Source organism: Anser anser, assembly GCF_964211835.1.
Source record: "Anser anser genome assembly, chromosome: Z".
In the NCBI taxonomy this organism is placed as follows: domain Eukaryota; kingdom Metazoa; phylum Chordata; class Aves; order Anseriformes; family Anatidae; genus Anser; species Anser anser.
In genome coordinates, this window is record NC_139723.1 from 7,646,209 (window position 1) to 7,668,724 (window position 22,516).

Below are 22,516 nucleotides of genomic sequence, written 5' to 3' on the forward strand. Positions count from 1 at the left end.
CCATTAAAGAAATATTGAATGAGATTGGGATCAAGACTCATCCCTGGGATTCTCTGCAAGTAATCCTCTTTCAGCTGGGTGTTTTCCCTTGTAGTAGTTATCAGTTTTAAAAACATACAGAGTTTCATTTTCCTAACACTACCAGATTAATACTGATAGATTTTATGAATTAGATTGATTTTGTGGTGTATTTATGATAGTAGCAAAATAAATTAATGGTCGCAGAGAAAGATGAAAATTCACATATTGTCCGACACTATATGAGAAAGAAATGAGACAGGGAATGGCAGATTACCAAAAGGAAATTTAGGATCGATGAAAGGATTGAGGAAATTTAAGATTTGATGAGAGCTCAGACTCTGTATGGAAGTACAGAAGTACAGGACTATGGGAAGAGAATTGGAAATTCAGCTAGAGCTGAAAAATAGCAGAAAAGTGGAAATAACCCCTGATGAGAGGTTTGATGTGTTGCTGAAGACAAGCAGGAATAGAAGAGGGTTTCCGGAAGACGAGAAGGTTCTGCTTGCTGCTTCTCCTTCAGCAAGATAACTAGTTCCTGGAAGATTTTTAGTTTTGCTCAGAACATAATACCTTTAGTCTCTAAGCAGCCTGGACATACTTTTATTGACTTGTTTTCCTACCATTCTTGCTTCACTGTTTCCACATTTTATTTTTTCCACGAAGAAAAAGAAAAGCCAGAAAACAGAAAAAAAAAAAAAAAAGAAAAAATATGCTTTTCCTTAAATATTTAGCAGCATCTGAATTCCCATGTGTAATGGCTTCTCCTATCCGCCACCTTGGGTATCTCCAAGGTGCTAGAGGAAACTGCAGAGGATGTCTAAGTCAGCTAGACTGTGCTAAACATTTCCAAGGAGTCACATTTATAAACACAATTGTTTATATCCTTACAGGCAAAATGCAAGGAAGAACAACACATTTTATATATACATATATACATATGAGTGACTCCTTTGGGGAATAATACTGGAAAGGTAACTAAAATACTGATATGGATTGCCAAAACATTATCTCAAAATCAGAATAATATTTCAACCCAAAGGCAATACTTTATACAGCACTTGCTCAAGAAAACAGTGTTTTTTTTGTTTGTTTGTTTTTTGGTGGGGGGTATAACACTGTCTCTTCTATTTAAAAAAAAAAAAAAAAGTTGTTAATCATTTTGAACTAACTACTGGATAAACCCAGACCTCAAATGACAAATTGTTATGCATAAAAACACCCACTCTAAGAAGTTACACTGAAAATATAAAACTCTAGACGAGTCTAAACCTTTAATGAAAGATGGCATGTTTTTCCTCCTGGAAAGCAAATATATGTTTTATCTTCCCCTAAAGTATAGTTTAAACTGAAGAACAAATTTACCTGGGAAATCATTTGCAGAGCAATATCAAAGAGAAGTACTAATTAAGGACAGCCTTTGAAACTGGATCTGCATTTCTTGACATTGGTTAATTTCCTGTCTTGAAAAACCATTTGTGGGGAGGTTTCTCTAGTTTGTCTTCCATCATTACTAAAATATTTTGGACAGGGGAGAAGCAATTGACTGATATCTCATGTCAAGTTATTTCATGCGATGGTTTTATACACTTGCCCGGAAAACATGCTCTTCCAAAAGGTGAGTTAGAAAACCATGCTCACAAAGCGATTCTCAGTTGAGTAACCCTGCTAAGTGGAAGGATGAATGGAGTAAGGCTTAAGATCAGAAATGTTCAATGTTTTTATTAATGGTCTGGGATATCAGCAATGGGAAACTTACAATGTTTCCCATAATACTGCACTGAGAAAGAACAAGCATACAAAATCATCTTGACAAATGAGGGAACTCAGCTCCAGAAATTGGATGCAAGTCCATAAGGTGAAATGCCAGTTACTAAACTCATCGAGGAAGTGTCAGCTGCACAAATGCAGAAATGAAAAATGAGTGACTACCTAGTAATTCTGCATGTGAGAGCCTAAGGATAATGGTGGATCACAACAAGAACATAATCTGGTACATGCTATGTTATTGCAAAGAAGGTAAATGTTGCATTCAGTTTATGTGTAGGTGTACTTGACTCTCACGGGAACCCTTCTGCTCTGTCAGCTTTGGAAAAATCCTACAGCAAGAACTCCATGGGCACAGAGGGATAGCAAAGGTCCCAGCTTTTCTCTGAGACTTCACCAAGAAGCACAGAGTACTGTATTACTTCCATAGGTTTTTTAAAAATATCTTATGAGGTGTTATTACTGAGTTCCCTTCCCAAAGATCGCAGGTTAGTTTGAAATGGATTTTATTTGGCATGGCCAAAGGAGGCCACTGGGTCCGTTTCAGTGCATCAGGATGAATGAGTTTGCAGATGAAGTGGATGTCTCCCCTACTTGTGGACGAATATGCATTGTAGGTAAGTTTCACTCATTTTGTGTAGGTTTCACAAGACTTCCTCTGCTCTGACATGAGCTCCTTTTGGAATTATTAATGAGATGCTCCTTCGTCTTCAAAGTCAACTGGAAATTGGAACCTCATTGGCAGAAAAGCTATAGCTTCTCACACAAACTCTTTGGAAGGGACATTTCCCTAGCACATTCTCACACAGTTGTGGAGATAGACATGTTGTAAGTGTTTTTCGAGGGAGAGGAGGTGTTCCCGTGTATACAAACAGCCCCAGCTGACTCCGACTTGATGGAAACTGGCTCCGTATCATAGCTGCTCTAACTAGACAACACATCTGCGCTCAGTCCAAGGTACAACCCCCATCACGTCATTTTCTACTAAGTTCCTGGTCTGATTCTATAAACTCCAAAATAAATAAATAAATAAATAGATAGATAGATAAATAGATAAATAAATAAATATTCTGACAGAATTATTACATCTGCCAACTGAGTGTAACATTTGCTATTTATATAATAGCATTTTATTATTAGAAACCAAGTTTCTTGAAAGCAGACTTTTGCAGGATGTTCAGGTCCATTTACCTTCATTTTCTGCTCTTCTATTTCAGGTAAAGTCATGGAACATTTTCACATTAAAATTGAAACTATATACAAGCTTTTGCTGAAAGCATTGTCAGATCAGCACTGGAAGATTTTAAATCAGGCAATGTCTATGAATGGGTGTATGAATAGGTCTTTTGTGGTCTTGTCATTTCTCAGGCGCAAAGCCTATTGAGCAAGCAAAATATTTTGTCCATTCATGTTTTTACTATGTGATTTATAACACTGTCCCAAAGCCCTTTGTGAATTTAAAATGCTGTGACTGTGTTTTTTAGAAAGGACTGCTTAATTTTAATATTCCCAGATCCTCACTGAGATTCTTAAATGAGGCCCTGATCCTGCAAATACTGACACCGGTGCTTTTTATTAAGTATAGGACTGAATTTTGGCAGGATGAGGGCCTAAATAAACTGGCTTTTTAAAAATACATGGTAATTTTCAAGGTCCATTACAAGCCATTGAGCCCAGAAGCAGTACTATGTTGCATAGTGCTGCTGACTTCAGTGGGATCATTCACATGTTTAAAACTCTTGTTTCTCAGGCAGAAGAATGGGTCCCCTCTGCCTTAAATGAGAATTGATTCAGGCTCTTAAAACTGCAAAGCAGAAGTCTGACACACATGCTTATTTCTATGCACTGGATTTTGACCTCTGAAGGTAAATACACGTTGCTAACTTTTTATCTGATGAAGCCTTAAACCTAAATGAATGTACCAGCTTCAGGCAGGAAGAGGTCAAGCATTAAGGCATTTTTCTAACTAGTCCCTTTACTCATAGCAGGTCTAAGCAAATAAAACCAAAAAGATGCCCTTTTAGAAAGCATTTTATTATCTTAGAAATCATCTTAAGAAAAATAATGAAATATCAAAATGTCTGTTTTACAGTCTGTGGGTTTCTACAGGTCTATGGCATACTACAGAAGGTCAAAATAGATTCAATATTAAACACTTTACTCCCCAAAGCAGGTATGCACCATATAATGCATAATACTACAAAGAATCTTTAAAAAGCAAAAAGTCATTTATTTGCACACTTGATTTTTTAAAGATATACCTCACTCAAAGCTGAGGAATCAGACCACATCTAAGCTGAGCTGCTCGAGAAAGGGGCAGAATATCGCATAAGTACAATGACAGCCTTAAGTATTCCTTATGTCTGATTTATTCTCTGGGGATATCTGAAAACCAGTTGATCCTGGATACAACTAACAGCCAAAGACTGTTAGGATGTAAAACGTTGTGATGGGGCTCTCTTTCCCCATATGCATGTGGTAATAGCTCTACACAGAGGCTGAACTGATTTCAAGGCTGTCACAAATCAAGACTCAGCAGGCCAAGGGTCTACAACCGCGCAGTGAAGAATGGGGACAAGGCCAGTGAAAGAGAATTAAAGCAATATGTCATTAAATACCATACAGATTTTGGCTCAGTGTCTATACCAAAGCCTTTTAGTTTTATAACTAAATTTGATGTGGAGCACCAGTCTCTGAGTTTCTCAGACAACACATAGCTAGATGTCATCAAAGAGGTCCTCCGGCTCACAAGTGTTTTCCAGTGTTTCGAGAGACATCACATCCGGAGACTGCTTGCCTGATGTCTTCTGTGAAGCAGGGTCAGGCCTGGAAATATTAAGCAAAGACATAGGTTTGAAATAAGTTTAGATACGGATATAAAAAAATCCAACATACACAAGACCAAGGTGCCTGTTTAACAGTGTATTTTGAGTTTTTGTTAAGGTTACATGTAAGAGAAAAGAGCTTTTTGAAAGACCTAATTTTGTGCTGAGATGTCAATGGCAAAACAAACAGATGAAATTCAGCTTATAAATATCAAGCCTTTAGCTATTTTGTTACAATTTTTAGGAGAATGAACATTTCACCCACAGATTCCACATGGAGAGCTAGGGAGAGCAGAACAAACACAGAAAACAAGGAGAGGACCTGCCCTTCTGCTGCTATACAGGATGATGCTCTGTGAATTATTCTTTATTTTTACCCTGGTGCTAAGCGTGTGTGTGCTGTCCATCACTTTGGCACACTGAGTTTTCTCAAAAGGTCCATGCCCCGAGGGTGCAAGCCTGTTCCCACGCTGCACAGCAGAAGAAAACACAGGTAAATGCAGAAAATCCTTCCATAGCACATGCTCTCCACCCCTGGAATCCAGGTATTGAGGGACTTCCAAATCCCTGTCCTCCACCTATATATATATTATGTTTACATGTGCTCTAACTGTGTGCAAAAAAAGCAGTCATCATTCACTGCTACTTATATGCCAAGGTGCAGGTTTCTCCTTAGGTAAGTGGACAGCACAGAGTCCTACCTGAAAACTCTGCTTGAATTAGACATCCTTTATTATATTGGATAACACACTGCTCTGAAGCAATCGGCCCTATTTAGCCCTCCTTTGACTGCCCTCGTCAAGACAGATGATTTAAATGTTTGTTGGCTGTATGAGCTCCTGGCATTTGCTGAGTTCATGTTTGCTGCTTCTCCTCTCTCTCTGAGACAGCATTCTGACAAACGCAGAAGACAAGGTATCCTGCACTTACAAACGTGATGACATTTGTGACAGCTTCCAATCCCTATGGGAATTAATACATACAGACTGGATCCTCCCCCAAATCTCTGAATCCTACACAGATTTGTTTTTGTGAGCTTGAGGAGGAAAATCACTGATCACAGATAGTGGAGCTCTCAGTGAAGTGATATTCCAGGATGGTATCACTAGATGCTTTGAAAACAAGAACTAATCTCTTAGTCTTGATTCGGTAGACTGTAGAGAATCAGCATAGGAAGCAGGGAGTGGACTCGTGCTTGCACTGTAGGGTTTGGGGTTGGCTGGAATTTCATGAGGGTCGATGGCTTCATGCCCCTGCATATTCCACTGGTGTAATCGTGACAGAAGGTAAAAAATCTGTGTGTTACCAAAACCAACACACCATTCACCAGAATGGGAAGAACTAGACAGAAATGATGGAAAGTTACTCTGAAACACTGCCATACACGGGCTTTGTGTAATGAGGCATTCAAAAGCCATCTTAATTTCCAGACTAATTCAAACCTTCAACTGCTGCACAGCTGCCAATATATTTAGCCAAAATCAGTGTTTTTGATTGCTGTTTTGAAGTTTGGTTTCACACAGATTCGGAACCAAGCTTTAGAAAACTCCCATTCTAACTGGAAAACTCCAGGAAGCAACAGTTTTAAAAAACACTGCAATCTTCAAAATGTGATAATCTTCCCAAAAACCCAGCCACTACCTGATTCATGGCTTCTTATCCTTCAAGTCTGTGAATCTACCGGAGGTTGAGAGCTCTCACTACAATGTTTCCTGGAGAATGATTTCCAGTTAGAGGTGGAGCCCTCTGTGCTCCTTGGGAACCAGCAAAATCCCATTAAATGCTGAGTTTGGGATGCCTTCCCTTCGTATGAAGTCTCCGGTATTCAGAAGGGTTTCCTTACCACCCTATCCATCGTTCCAGTTCTGCAAACTGCTTTAATTTCAACATACTATTATTTTCAGATTATGATCATTACTTTCCCTGGAAGTCTAACTAGGTTCCTCTGTGAACTGCAAAATGTTCTCCTCAGGTCTGAATTAATCATGTCAAAGAATATGTTTTGTTTTGTTTGTTTTGTTTTGTTTTGTTTGTTCTGTTGGCATGCAGTGACATCTAGACAGATGACAATTCTCATCAAAAGCCACTTGGACCAACTGCAAATCAAACGTGCCAGAATCAGACCCTTAGCCAGTAACCTCTGGTCAGCAGGATCAGATCACTCCACACCATTCTGATTGTTAGTGATCAACTCATTCATACCCTTTTTTTAGGTATAAGCAACATATATCATGTTCAAGTTCACTTACTGAAGGTGCATAACCTTTCTTGATCAGTCTAAAGCATTACGTCTCCAGTGAGAACACAGGTGAACCACACAGTGTGGAGCAGCACACATATCATTTTAATTAATTTTGAGTGGTCTCACCAGCAGATAAATTAGGCTGTGAAAGACCTCTGTATCACCACAGGTTACTTCAAGTACTGGAAGTCTTCTTCAGAGTAGCTTGGGAATTTTACACTGTCCATTAAGGTAATGGACATTAAGGTAATATTGAGTCTGAGATTTGCTGACTTTGAGGGTTCACCTATTGCAGCATTTTCTGATCTTGAAAAGCGAGCCTGACATTGTTTAAGAATGGCAGTATCAGTAACAATTTTATCCTCATTAGGAAAACTAACTGTTTTCAACATTACACATGAGATCACATCCATAAGCCAAATCACTGGTGAGTTTTAACATTACACAGCTAGAACTATTAAGCTTCTGTGTTCTTGTAACAACATGGTACTCCCATTTACTCTCCAGAATTTGTTATACCATGCCTGTGAATAAACCCAACTACACTTGCAAAGTGGAATCATTAGACTCTTTACATGAAGTTCATAAGCAACTTGATTTTGGCTTTAAGACTGTATGAATCATATTTGCATGGCAACTATTCAAGACATGCCAACAGCTTGCTTTTTGCTGTGAATTTTTGAATCTTGGATTCTCACTGAAGCTGTATTACCATATCCTGATGCATAACTGAGGTAATTTCTTTAAATTGCAGTAAGTTGTATAGTCCTCTCTTGCCAAAAAGCCTGCAAGTAAGGGCATTCTTCTTGAAAGTTTATTCTTCTGTTGGATCATTTTTTGAAGTCTTGCCTTTTGGTAAACTTAAACTCCATTAACACATCTGGAGAACTGCTGACTCTAAGAGATCATTTCATATTTCCTGACATTTAGTTCAAGCCCTTCATAAATTGAGACAGAAGACCAGATCCACAGCTGGTGTGAATCACTGGAGCACTAATAATGTCAGTGGAGCTCTGCTGACTTACACCAGCTGAGATTCTGGCCCAAGATTTGGAAGAAAGTGGTTATATTACTTGGTATTTCTTTCCACAGCTGAGTAAGAGCCATAAGAAACAGAAGACATGCAACATGGTACTTCACTAAACAGTACAGTAACTAAAAGCCATGCAGGATGATGGTTTAGCACAGCTTGGGAGAAAAAGCAACATATTTTATTTTGCGGTAGGATGGATGGACCAGTCCCATTTGCTTCATGTGATGAATTGTTCCTGAGTTCACACAGACCCCAGAGGAGATCTGCATGACACCATTCCTGCTGCAAATACATGGCCAGCTCTGCTTGGTAATGTTTTTGCAGGAGTATGAAGCAGAAAATAATCTCTAACGTGACTGCTATAAATGACACGGTTAAAAAGAGCTTCCTAGTGGCAAAAAGCTCAAACAAGTTGTAGCTGCTCTGAAGCAAAATCAGGTCAGAGGCTGCAACATTAGCACCATTGCTCATCTTGAGGCTTTCCTTGCCGGAAGGATGAAAGCTTCTTGCATGGAGCTATGCTTACACATCCAGCACAGAACATTGTGGTTGCGCTTCCACTGAAGGTTTTGTTCTCAAGCAGCTCTCGTGGGATTTGGAAAGAGCAATACTCTGGTAAATTAACATAGCCAGAAAAGTTTCCTAAAAAACTTGAGCAATCTAGGAGGCATGCTCGTGTCATTGGACAACTGTATCATTTTCCCCATTTTTCTTAGTAATTAAAAGATTTACTTCCAATCAAAAGCTGGCATTTTACTAAAAGAGGAGATTTCTCCAAAATGTGTCGCAGGTTTCTTAGGAAAAGGCTGAAAGTATTGATGTGTATCTCTCACCTTAGTTTGGTTTAATGATTCATTCCAGTCATTAATCTGAAAAAGGCTTAAAAACATGAGTAGCTATGAACAGAGGATATAATCTGATACATACTTTCTTCAGTATCATAAAAATAGGTGGCAGCAGCAGTTCATAAACAGAAAATCGGTAGTCATGACAGCACTAACAGTGAAGCAAAGGTGAGGCACCTCAACCGCTAATGAACAGCTGCATTGTGACTGACAGGACAAAAGCTCAGAACAACAGTTGTGCTCTAGAGACGGCATGTTTCGTCCATCCCAAGAGACAAACTTGGATTCTTTGATTTATCATCAATCTGCTGTCTGGGCTGTTACATCCCCGTCTCCACAGAAAGTCCTCAGAAGAAAGGTACTCATCGGCAGTCATTAATAAGTAAGGATTATGAAAGGAGCTTTGAGGAAAGACCTGGGTGAAACCTCACAGACCTTCTGGCTATGCGTAAAACCTTAGTCTTCAATAAGTGATTCCCCATGGTGTGAGCCCTTGGGAGACATCATATTGACTGCCTACGGCTACTGGACAAAAAGAGGAAAGTTCAAACATGAAAAGAAAAAGAAATGGTGTAATGGAGGCAGAGAAAAAGCCTCTTACATTAGCAGATGCATCAAGAAAACTATGTGCAGACATACTTATTTAAAGATGATTTTTAAAAATAGAAGTAGATTAAATTGAAACTATATGGGATTAAAAATATGGTCAGAGATTCTCTTTTACAGCAATGCTGATGACTATAACATAAGGTAAATTATAAAGGTATTTTCCTTTTTAATACTATTTAAAATAAATGAAGCTCAAGGATTTGGTTTAGGTTTTGGCAGTGTTATAATTATGCAGCTTCCAGATATGATTTATTCTGGCATCTATTCCTGGATAATATGAAAAGTCAAGTATTTAAAACTGATCTTACAAAATCAGATCAAGAATTGTGAAGAACAATTGTGCTGATTACAACCACCCTTGTGATCAGAAATTACAGTTGATGGACTTTTCTTGAAGTTGTTCATGAAGAAACTGATTATTTTTTTCAGTCACTTTCAGTCATCTGAAGAGACCAGCAGCCCCAGGCATCATCAGAGCCCAAGCTGTTCTTGGTCCCTCTCAGAGAATCTTCCATGTGTGGCTTTTTCATACATTCAGCACATAAAGCAAACAGTCTAGATTCAGTTAAAGTCAGCAGACAAATAATAATAAGAATGTTCAATTACACTGTTAATGAAGAATATTTTCAGTGCGGCAACTACAGATTTAATGTTCAGCCAGGGAATCAATGCTCCTTAATAAGCTTCCACCTCTGGCTGAAAGCCAAAGAGTGACTGCACCTGCGTTCATAACCACTGGGTGTAAGGTAGGTCTGGAATTCTCTCAATGCACAACGCTTACAGCATAACTTCAAAAAACAGGACAATTGTTAAATACTACTTTAAGCTCTTGCAAGTTCCCCTCTTTTTTCTCTATGACTAGAAACTAGCAAGAAGAGGATAATTTTGTTTTGCATTTACACCATTTTTTTCTGCAAGTGTCATCCTGGAATCTTTCAAAGGGAGAAAAATGAACTGAGAATCCCTTAAATATCATAGAAATAGGCACTTTTGTTGCAGCAAGAAAAAACTTGCAAACAAATCTGTTATATTATAAAGACAGACATATCACTCTTATTGATCTCCGGCCTAGATCAGCTCTCAAAATTATTTTCATCTTCTATGCTACCTGCTTAGTCCCAAATAAATAAATAAATAAAGGGGGTAAAGGCCTAAAGATCCTGAGAAATCTGTATGCAATGTCTAAAATGGCTGCACAGACATGTCATAAATGAACACTGACAGCACATTTTTAGGGACTTGTATCCATTCAGTTGCAAACTTCCAATTAACTTCTGCTGGCAAAGGTGCCGGTCCTTCTTTAAAAAGAACATTCCAGTGTAGGAATATAAATATAGCCTTGGATCTTTCCATCTGATCAAACACACTTGTGGATGCTTACTAACAAAGATCTACTTAAAAATGCAATAATAGATGTCACTTAAAAGGAAAGGCCTAAGCCATGTTTGTTTTAGACAAGTGGCACACATTTCTGTGGCTCATTTCCACTTAAACTCCTTCTTGCTTAAACAAACTAGATCGCATTCAGCTTGAGAAACATACTAGAGCCACGGCCTTCCCTGGCAAAAAATACAAATCTCTTAATCATAACTACAAGAGTACATAGTAGAGGAAAACTTGGTTTGTTTAGGAATTTTGTCAAGGCCTTTCATAAATCCAGTACATTGCAAATTTATTGGCAAATGTTAGAAGCCATTTCTCATAGTCATGAAGCACTATTTATTGCAAATATACATTTATATAACACCAGCACTGGCTAAACAGTGTCATAGCCCTTTTCCAGGCTGTCAGACCTCTGCGGCTGCTTTCCGTCCCTAACCCTTTCTAATCCCCCCAGGGTGATCATAAGCAGCAACCAAAGGACTCAGAAGGCAAATAAAAAGCCCAGAACCAGTTTCTGATATGCGAAATGGGCGTCCCCGTGCCTCTCAGCCTACTGTCCCCATTTCAGACCACTGCTGCTGTTGCAGTGGTGCATGTGTTAGTGGTGCTGCTGTTGCATGGTGGTGGAGCACGGAGGGATGGGTTGGTCCCAGAGCCTGCCTCTCCTCTTGGTGGGACCCCGTCCTACCAGCCAAACATGGGTTGGCTCTTTGCTCTGTTCCTAATAACGCGATGCTACTGGTTTCCACTGGCATGACAACCTGTAAAACCGTGCTGAGTCCAAACACAAAAATAAGCCTTTAATCGGAGGAAACCCTGCAATGCCGAAAACTACACTGCACTTGAGATCTTCCATGTCTTTTCCACTCTCTTCTAGCGCACAAGGCTCTAAGTGGCTGTTTAAATCCTATTGACTTCATCAGCTGCTAAACACTTGCTCAGAGTTAAGCATGTGCTTAGAAATTCTCCTGAACCGTGGTCTCAGCTTGCAACTCCCTAGTGTTCGTTCTTTACTTTGCCACAGGAGAAAACTTAAGAACTTCACAATCTGAGAAAATTAAATAAAGCCGTTCATACAGAAAAATGGATTAGTCTGGCATTCATACAACACACTAGGCTAGATTACTTTCAAATCTTTACAAACTAACCAGCTATAGCTTAAAAAGATCCTATCCTCAGAAGGATTTAGGAGAATACACAGGTGTAATCTTAAAAATTATATTTTAAACACTCCCATAGCTAAATTAATTTTTTTTTTCTCAACAATTTGTACACGTCTACCTGTGCATTGGCAGAATTACTGCCCAGATTACCTATTATCTGCAGATCTGCTCAGCACACTTTGAATCATTCATTTTAATCAGCTTACTGAGAAAACCACTTTGGATCCGTACAGTATTCAGATACAACTTATGTATCTGTTTTCTGATGATTAAATGCTCTTAGAAAGAATTGAGACATAGCTGCAGTGAGTTCTTACATCTGGGAGCAGTGAATTGAATGGCTGGGAGCAGGTTCCAACTTACAAGTTAAGGCAGAGCATGTAAAGTATAACAGGCTTCCCCTCAGTGGGTGTCTAATAGGTCTCTATTGAATACAAGATTATTTTCATAATGAAAACTGTGTTTCCCTTTCTGCTGTCTCTGAACTCCCATTCAACCTGTCCTATGTTCCTCCTGCCCTCTTCCAGCCACAGATGTGAATTTATTCACACTTCTCTGAAATAAGTTCAAACCTTTGATATTTAAGATCAAATTCCTGCCTACAGTGACACCTGTGAGAGCTAAAGCATGTTGAAACAGTGGTACCAAAAATAAAAATAAAAAGAAAAAAACGAAAACAGAGGTACTGCACTCCAGCCCTTTGAAAACATCAGGTAAAAAGTAAAAACAGGCACACTTGGCTGAGACAAAACAGAGCAGGACATGGCAACAGCCAGTGCTTTCTGACTACAACAGCATTTCTTTTCCTTTGCAATTTCACCAAACCTTACTTGAGATGTCTCCTCACTCAGGCTGGAGAACTGACATTACCTTTGTCCATTTAAAGCCAAGCCTATTCCTTATTTTAGGGTGCATAAATGAAATGAATATGGGCCTAAGAACCTGCCTATGAATCTCTTAACTCTCTGGTAATACTTCTTTTTATTTTGGACATGTTGCTAAGATATTTCATAAACCTTCCTTCTAAAGAGTACATCTATGAATATGTCTATTTATTTGTAAAGAAACCACCTTCCAAATATATTGTCTATTATTATAAAAAGCAGGAATCATCTGCAGTTCATGACACAATTGCTCTAAGATCGAGACAACAAACTTGAGTCTCTTCAAGACATTTTTTCTCCTCCAAAGTCCCAAATGGTCTCCATCCATGCTAGCTCTTGGGGTCTGCCTAGGCAGCAATATCTGCACTAAGTACTTTACCAGAAACACTTAACAATAGAGCAAATAGCCAAGCCATTACTTGTTGGATAAATGCTGCAAAACAGTCTAGACTGTAAGATTTTTAAGAAAAGTTGTACTACCTCCAAAAACAACAAAACCCCAACTAACCAAGGGGACTGGACTGGCCTTGTGTGCTTCTTTCACAAAAATTCTTACCTGAGCTGGATTTTTCTTCTTAATGACCTCCTCCCCTCCCCCATTTTTTATTTTTTATTTTTTTATTTTTGGTAAATGGTCAAATTCACTGAAACGTTCTTTAGCCCTTAAATTTCAAAGACTTCCTCTTCTGGCAGAACAATTTTCAAGCACGTTGTACCAGAATCAAGGGACATTCTCATCTTACTCGTGCAAGTACTTACTTCCCTCGCTGTTGTAGCACAGGAGGTTGGAGCCCTGACTGGTGCTAAATCAGCACACCCCAACAGGTCATTGCTGAAATCTGTCCCCAAAGGTCAGATGGCAGGAGCACAGAATGGTGACTGGTCAAGATCTGCCACTGCTGAAGCAGGCCACCCATCTCTGCTTTGAGAAGGCACCAAGACGACCAGCAGAAGAGATGGATTAACGAGCGCAGCAAGCTGAAAGACAGCAACCAACCCCGTATTTTAAATGGAATTTTTCAATTACTACTTTTCCGTGAATATAGGCCCGGTTTCAGAGAGCCCATACTCCACAAGGACCTCTGCCAGATGTTTCTTCTCAGACTCCAGGCTCTCAGAGACACTTAATCAATCAGGAAATTACGAGCAGGGTCTCAGAGGGAGTGTAGGCCATCTGAGGAGGCAGGACTATCGGGCTCATCAGTACTTCCAACCAGATGCACAAATGCAGCCCTGAGAGCCCATGGTGCTGGTGTCAGACAGTCGAGCTCCTTCAGACTGCCTGTGCTTGCCACCCTGGCTTGGGGAGATCACCTTATGCTTCGTCCTCCAGGCCTGCTCAGCACCTGCCTGACTTGGCACCGTGCACGGACACCTGCAATTTTTATTTCACACGGGGCCTAACAAAAAACATTCTGCAGTTTTGGTCACTGTGACCTGAACTGCGCTGAAGTCAGTGCCTTCCTGGGATGAGGAAACAGGCCATGTCAGCCAATCTGAAACAGGTAATGAAAAAGAAATTTGTCAGACTGCTAGAACGTAGGAACAGCTGTCCTGGGTCAACCCAATTTAGCCCAGAACCTGGTCTCTAACAGTGGCCAAGAGCAGATGTTCTTTGAAGAACACAAAGTGCTTTTTCAGCTTCCAACCATTTGGAGATCAGAGGTTTCCTGAGTTAGTGTTACTTTCTATGGATTCGGCAACATTCATTGTGTCTCTGTCACAAACTGTCACTATCTCCCCAGAGCACATTTACACTTCCAATTATTCCCAAAATGTTGAAGGAGTTCCACATGTAATACACAGGAATAGGAAAAAACGTGGCAGAGAACACAGAATAGAATAAACATGGGATAGAAATAGGATAAAATTGATCAGATACTAATATATGGTAATTTTCTTGACAAAGTTGTTCCAGTTCGACAGTATAAAACAGGTTTTAACTTTGGTTGTGATACATTAGTGTAAACCTGAAGTAGCTCCACTGATATTTTCTTGCACTGGTCTGGCTCAAACCAGCATTTGAACCACTAACTTCATAAAATTTTGATCTGTAGAGAGCCTTGATAATTCTACCGATGCTGTCCTACTGACAAATTTAGATGGCTTGCCTTTTTGTGAGTTTCAGCACAGTGTTCTAAAGGATTTTTTATCTTATAAATGCATTAAGAAAAAAGGGAGCACCATACAGGTGGGCAACTGGGACTTTATTAGGAGAATGTGGATGTCAATCAGAGTAGAATAATCACGGTGTACATGTGAAACAGATGCTGCCTTGCGTAAAATAACACAGTGTGATATACAGATGAATCACTGAAAATGCAATTACTACTTCATCTTAGGTTATTGGTAACAGGTCTACTTACTTGAAACCCATCTGGTTTTACCCACGCTACAGTACCAGGAAACAGGGAAAAGAATAATGCCCATTTTTCATGTACACCTCCTCACCTGTCTCCATTTTTCTTTCCAGAAAAAAAAAAATCTGAATCAGCAGTATTCAGATTAATAGTCCGAAATCACATGGAAATCACTGTCTTCTGTTAATTAAGATATTAACAATTTTTACATTTTGAATATTGTTTCTGCCAGACTTCAGTATCTTCGTAAAAGTGAAAGGGAGAAAGAAAGAGAAGAGTTCCCATCTAAACCATAGCTCATAACTACCTCAGCCCTTGCACAAATTCTCACAATCAGAAAGAACAGTTCAGATAATACAAATGGATGCAAACAATTTAAAAGACCTCGTGAAAGACCTTGTGGTTTAAAAAGCTGTGATTTTTTTTTTTAAAGCACTATTATAAATAAAAATGGCTGCTTGAAAAGCTTCCTAGTAAATCTGGCAGGCGGAGAGCATTTCTGGTATCACTAGGAAAAGACAAAAAAGAATTTTTCAGAATTCAGTCTGAAGCTTGAATTTTCAGTTCAAGCAGTTTAGCTCTCCTTTTAATATAATCGCTTCTTTCAGAGCAGGATTAGATTAAGTGATTGGCATTTTTTAAAGACTGCGCATGGAATTACCAAAGCTCTGCAGCTCTGAGGACTCCTCATTGCAGGGGTGATGATTTCCCTCTTTTAGTTGTTCCAGCAACAGTGGAGGGTGTGCTGCAGCTCCCTCTGTGATATCGCTGGCACAGGGCCCTCCTAATCCCCAGCGATTCTTCACAAGAGTTTTATTACCAACAATATGCAGCATAACAATTGACTGTATTGCATATACTCTTGCTTGCTAAAGATTATAGGTCTGGTCATAAAAGATGTGGTCATTAGGTACTAACTATCTAAAGCTGACTCAAATCCATGGAAGTTTCCCCTTTGGCTTTATTTTGCTTTGTGTATGTTCTTTGTACACAACACACCTACATAAGCCTCCCAAAACATAGCAGGGGAATGGTGGATTTTTTTATAACCTACATCCAGAATTCACTTTTTTTTTTTTTTTCCCCAGATATCTCTGGACTCACCAGTAAGATAGCAATCCAAAGTATATGGCCCTCTTATTGCTGTGTATCTTTCAAAACTAGTGATGAAACAAAACCAGCCAACCAAACAAGAGAGTCCTTGTTGCATGTGCCATTTGGTTTTTGACACAAACCTCAAGCACACCCTACTCACTGGTTAGGTTTCAATAGTGCTTTTTGTGTGTTCACTTTGTACGTAACCACTTCTGTTTTGTTCTGTCAGGTATGTAGCATTCATGAAAATGTCTGTCAGAATTTAAAGCATACAATAGAATCAATAGAGGAATTAACAGATGATGACAAATTGATTTCATTCACATTTTTAAACTATGAGAACATTTTAAAGAAACATCAAGGAAATATTAAAATCATTGATACTGATCCTTGCAAAAATTGTGATACAAGATAGGTATTTGGTACAAACCAGCAAACTGGGAAGCCTGTTTAATAACCAACACGAACTTGTAAAAGAATTTATCAACCAGCTTTCCATCAGACGCTCTGTGAAGAAGAATCCATTCTACCTTTTCATATTCGGTATTGGTAATTGTAATAAGATATTCAGACAACAGTAATAAAAGCTCATTCTAAATCTGGTGGGAACTGATGAAAGCAATTATGGTGAGGGCTTGGTACTGTAAAACTGTCAAGTTTCAAGCTTAATGTAATTCTTTAGAGTTTACGTCTTTTCTACTCACAAAGAAAAGGACTGCAAGCCATTTTCTGTTCAGAATGCAATGAGACCAAGGAAACAGGCCATTTAGCTGCAGAATGCTAAAACAGTATATAACACACCAATAAAATTATGTCATGTCACAGAAATTCTTCAGGAAGGGACCCATCTTGAACTTTTGGATATTACTAGTGAAAAAATATGACAACAGCCTTGAGGCCCTTGGCAGGGAGTGCTAGAAATTTCAGAGGTCTGTGAAAAGTGTTCATTTAAATTTTATCAATTGTTTCTGTTTTTCTAGGCTGGAGAAATGCTCCATTGTGGAGGAAACAATGAAATAATAAAAAATAATGAGGAGTCATTAGGTTTAGTCTGAATAATGCCATTTATCAGCAGAGCATATTCTGCCTAAAGACCTTCCTACACTAGTCTGCAACACTAGGGTTTACTTGAAGTGAAGTGCTCTTCACGTACACACTTCCAAGCTGCACAAGCTTTGTGATTACTAAAAACATCAGAAAAGGGTGCAGTCTACATCCTATTTGTATGAACAACTCAAGTATGACAGGGGCTGTAGCACTGACAATACGACTCATGACATGTGCTCCATCTAATGCTCCACCGTGCTGAGAGACCCTTCATGAACAGCCAAGAGCCACTGGGTCTGAACATCAGCTCAGTCTTTAGCCCCTCAGCTGAAGCTCCCTGTGACAGTGAAAATCATCACTAACGATGACTGGATGCACCAGGAGGCAGATGATTATTACTCTACCTGTTTGCCTCAAATATTCCATAAAACAGCAACCACCAGTCAGTGGAAAACCTGAATTGGAGCTGAACCGCTTGCAGAGCAGTCAGTGAGCAGACAGCAACAATAATGATCCATGAAGTCAACAGCACTGGAAAAAATATTACACTTTGACTTGTGTTTTAATTTTATGCTAAGGGAGTAAGGTTTTCTTTCTTATTGTGGGGCCAGGCATGCTAAACTTTGTAAAAGGAAGAGTATAGCATGGGCAAACAAAAAGGACCTAGATAATGTGATGTAGATCTGGTGGAGATATGTGAACGTAGCAGGCATGACAGCAGAAGGAAATCCCAGTTCCAGCTCTATGAGTGTTAAAGTGCTGTACTATTTATGTTGCATCTGCTTGCCTCTGGCAAAGAGGAGGTGTGCCAAACTATAAATAAATCAGCATGCTATATGAAGAACAACTGAGACTGATGGAGCTAGCATTAATGACTTTGGCTAGTGAAGACTGCTGCATTTTTCCTTTAAAACTTTACTCTGTTAGGCAAAACTACAACAACAAAGCAATGTGTTAATTTACGGCCGTGGAGACAGTTTAGGGAATAAATTAAAACGTAGACGCCCCCCAGACACAAGGGGCAGAATGCAGTAAATGTAACCCAACTGATGGGCATAATATCATTTGCTGCTCTAAGATGCCTAGACCTACAGAAATGGTTCCAGACTTAAAATACTTCTGTTCTTTCTTTTACAGCAGCTTAATTAATGCACAGGCACATTTATCTGATTCCCTCTTCATAACAGGAAGTGAACTAACAGACAGAAGAAAGAGTTGGTAGACAGGATACAAAGAATAAAACTCTTATTTGATCACTACAGCTGCTGCAAAACCAAGGCAGAGAGAAATATTCATGTTTCCAGATAGAATTTTTATTTTAAGATGCTATTTTGCTTGTTGTAAGCATCCTAGATCAGTTCCTGGTATTGCCAAAATGAGAAGATTCAGAAGGCTTGGATTTGGACTGGAGGTATGTCAAAACTACACGGATCTTAGGTCCCTAAAAACACAGCAGAAAATCATGACAGAAAATACCTCTTGTGAGACTTCTGTGTTATTGCTTTTAGAAATGTGAAGGGGAGAAAAAAAGCCACCTCCTTTTTACAGAATGGGATGAAAAATGTAATAACATGAACACTCAGGACAAGACTTTTGAAGTTTGCATCAAAATGAGGGGTGGGGGAAGAGGACGGAAATTGACTACTTTCTTATATTGATTCATTCATCCACAGCGCATCTGTGTGTTTATTAAGTGTCAGCAATCACAAAGTAGACAACAAAGTGTGATAAAACTAGCCATTCCTAAAAATCACTTCCTATAGATTATGCTTAATTCAAAAGTGTGATTTTTTTTTTTCTTTTATTGTTGGCTGAAAAGACAAAAACTCTAGTGAAACTGTCTCTGTTGACCTGTCCAGATCAATACAAGGCGAAGAGCTAGAATTAAATCAATAAAGGGAATAACGAAGCCAAAGACAATTCTCTTTAAAGTGAAAAATAAAAAATAAAAAAATCAGGTGATTCAAATTCCCTCAGAGATACTGCCCTGCCTCACTGGAGTTGACTGATCTCAAAAAGGCTTGAAACTGATGAACCATTGTGCTGTTAAAATATCTCAAGAAGAGAAAAAAAAAAAAACAAAGAGAAAGGAAAATTATCTTGTCCAGTATGGCATCATTGTGGGAATGGCCTGTGGGGCTCCCCACTCTTTCCATCCCATAATCTGGAGAAGGTAATAGAAGCCACAGAGGAACAGAAGCACTCCTTCCACCCTTCCACTCTTCCACCCCACTGGCAGACATTACCTGGAATGCTCTGAGTCACCACAACACTGTGTTTGGCTGCTCCAGGGGTTCTGTTAGGTTTTGCCCCTACTAATACCACACCAATATCACACCTGTCTCTACTTCCATGTTAATATGGACAAAGAGTGAAAACTGAAGTGTTGCAAACATGGGTGAGGGAAAGAAATGCGTGGGTCTCCTGAGGTCCACTCAGAGCAATGCAAGTTTGGACAAAAACCATGTTTATAGAGAGGCTGGCAGTCTGAAGGTGGCTGCTGGAGAGAGGTGAGCAGACATCATGCTATGTAGTAAAACGAGTTGTTATTGGCACAGGTTTACAATAGCCACATTGCACATGTGTGCCTCAGCCCCAGTGGCTTATACAGCTTGTCCTAAATGAGTGCCAAAAACACCTATTTTCCCACCATGCCTCTCCATGTGTTTCGTTTATTGCTTCCACCCCCATCTACAGCAGTCCAAATGGCAAAACCCAAGCACTGGCTCTGACGGGAACAGGAACACAGTAGCTGGCTGGCATAAGCCCAGTGTGGGTCCAATTCAGGAGAAGCTGGACCTACGCCAGCTACAGAACAGGCAGCTTTTGGGGGCAGGAACGGGTTTTATAGGTTATGTACACCACATTCTAGCACAACCTCCAGTGGATGATGTATTGCTACTCTTTCCAAATGTGAACTCCCTTAACAGAGAATCGAGCCCCAGAATCACTGAAGAGTTTGCTGAGTTAATGCATTAGCGGTGATTCTTTGAGTTATAGGAAATTAAGAGAACCTTCTGAAAACACCAACCAAAAAAAAAAAAAAAACAAACACAAAACAAACAAAAAACCAACCAACCAACCAACCAAAACCAAACCAAACACGCCAACCAACCAACCAACCAACCAACCAGCCAAGACATACAAACAAACAAAAAAACACCCCACAAAACCCAGCCCTGGGAATGAGCGCATCCAGCAAGGAGTATGACAACTTTAAGCCAAAGATCTGTTGAGATGTCTGTTGAAAATATTACTGGGAAAAATCATACAGACAAGTATCGGTAAGACTGATATTATTACAAAAAAATACAATGGTAAGTAATGCATGCTGTGATAATGCATATTTTGCAAGGCTTAATTTCAAATGTACCATTCAAAGAAAAACAAAACAATCTTAAATGGAAGATTTGGAAAGACTCTTCCAACACATCTTGAAGCCAGTTTGCTAAGAAACTGCCTAGCCACTCTTGCCATCTCTGGGCTCCAGCAGTCACTACATCCTGCAATACCCTACCTCCTGCAAGAACCCCAAGGAAATAGCTGCGATTCACAGCCCCCTGAACTTTTCCCCCACATGAGAGCTGTTCAGGCAGCTCTGTAGCACGAGGAGTGTATTCTAAAGCCTGACCATCTCACAGTCTCTGAAATGGGAGGCTATTGATCAAATTTCATCAGGATACGTTCTTGCTGATGCCTTCTTGGATTAATCTATGGTATATACATCTATTTATATATGTAACCAGTAGGGAGTTTTCTGGCTATGTTTTTCAAGGAAATCCAAGATACGTATTAAATACACGTCCACATTAATTTTAAGAAAAGTTGGGAAATGAGGACTTACGGTTCATAAACCAGTTACTTAATTATACTCGCCCACATACATCATTTTTCCTATTTGTGACACATGAAATGGCTCGCATACTTTACTTTCTTCCTGAAATTTGTTGTGCAATGTTCCTGTCGTAAGTGGTACTCTGCTCTTCCTTACAAAAGACTGGTTTAGAGACTAAACCACATACATTGTCAGAAAGGTTCTTGGACCTCCCTCAAATTTAAATCCCTAATGTCTGCTAAGAGATGTTAAAAGAGGCTTACAAAATAGAATGGTATGTGGCACTGTTCAGTATAGATCTTACATCTAGTATTTATGAATATCATAACATACAGCACCTGGGCCAGACATGCTCCTGTTCTGCGGGGGAAAGGCAAAATAAAGCATTTGTCATTTGACCATTTCATGAAGCATGTGCGTCTTGTGCAGCACTCAAGTTGTTACCATACCCAGCAGCAGCCTTTCAACCTCGTGCCTTGCACAACACAGGTGTGTATCTCAGTCTGACAGGTCTGAAGGCCACCTGTAAGAATGTAACAGCAACTACACATTTCTAGTGAAATCTATGTTTACAGGTATCTTCAAAATGCGATGTGCACATAATAATCTCCTTTGCATCTGAGCTTTTAAAAGTGTCCTCCCTGTTGTAGAACAATGCCATTAGTGTTTCCCTTTAAAATATATAGAACCATAGAATCATAGAATATCCCGAGTTGGAAGGGACCCATAAAGATCATCAAGTCCAACTCCTGGCACCGCACAGGTCTACCCAAAATTTTAGACCATGTGACTCAGTGCACAGTCCAATTGCTTCTTAAATTCAGACAGGCTTGGTGCAGTGACTACTTCACTGGGGAGCCTGTTCCAGTGTGCGATCACCCTCTCGGTGAAGAACCTCTTCCTGATGTCCAGCCTAAACTTCCCCTGCCTCAGCTTAACACCATTCCCGCGGGTCCTATCACCGGTGATTACGGAGAATAGGTCAGCGCCTGCCCCTCCACTCCCTCTCATGAGGAAGTTGTAGACTGTGATGAGGTCCCCCCTCAGCCTCCTCTTCTTCAGGCTGAACAGGCCCAGTGACCTCAGCCGCTCCTCATATGTCTTCCCCTCTAGGCCCTTCACCATCTTCGTTGCCCTCCTCTGGACACTCTCCAACAGTTTTACATCCTTCTTGTACTGTGGTGCCCAGAACTGCACACAGTACTCGAGGTGAGGCCACACCAGTGCAACGCAGAGCAGGACAATCACTTCCCTTGACCGACTAGCAATGCCGTGCTTGATGCATCCCAGGATATGGTTGGCCTTCCTGGCTGCCAGGGCACACTGCTGGCTCATATTCAACTTGCTGTCAACCACCACCCCCAGATCGCTCTCTGCTGGGCTGATCTCCAGCGTCTCATCACCCAGTCT

At 39.9% G+C, this 22,516-nt stretch overlaps 1 protein-coding gene across 5 annotated transcripts in view; it reads right to left on the minus strand.

Annotated features, from left to right (window-relative positions):
• Positions 1-3,800: 3,800 nt before the first annotated feature.
• Positions 3,801-22,516, minus strand: part of XRCC4 (X-ray repair cross complementing 4) — a 188,917-nt gene continuing 170,201 nt past the window's right edge. For all 5 annotated transcript variants that reach the window (XM_083817575.1, XM_083817572.1, XM_083817573.1 and 2 more), the window contains one exon: positions 3,801-4,611. In XM_083817575.1, the coding sequence (XP_083673701.1) occupies positions 4,503-4,611 (109 nt within the window). In that variant the 3' untranslated portion in view covers positions 3,801-4,502. The remainder of the gene's footprint in view (positions 4,612-22,516) is intronic.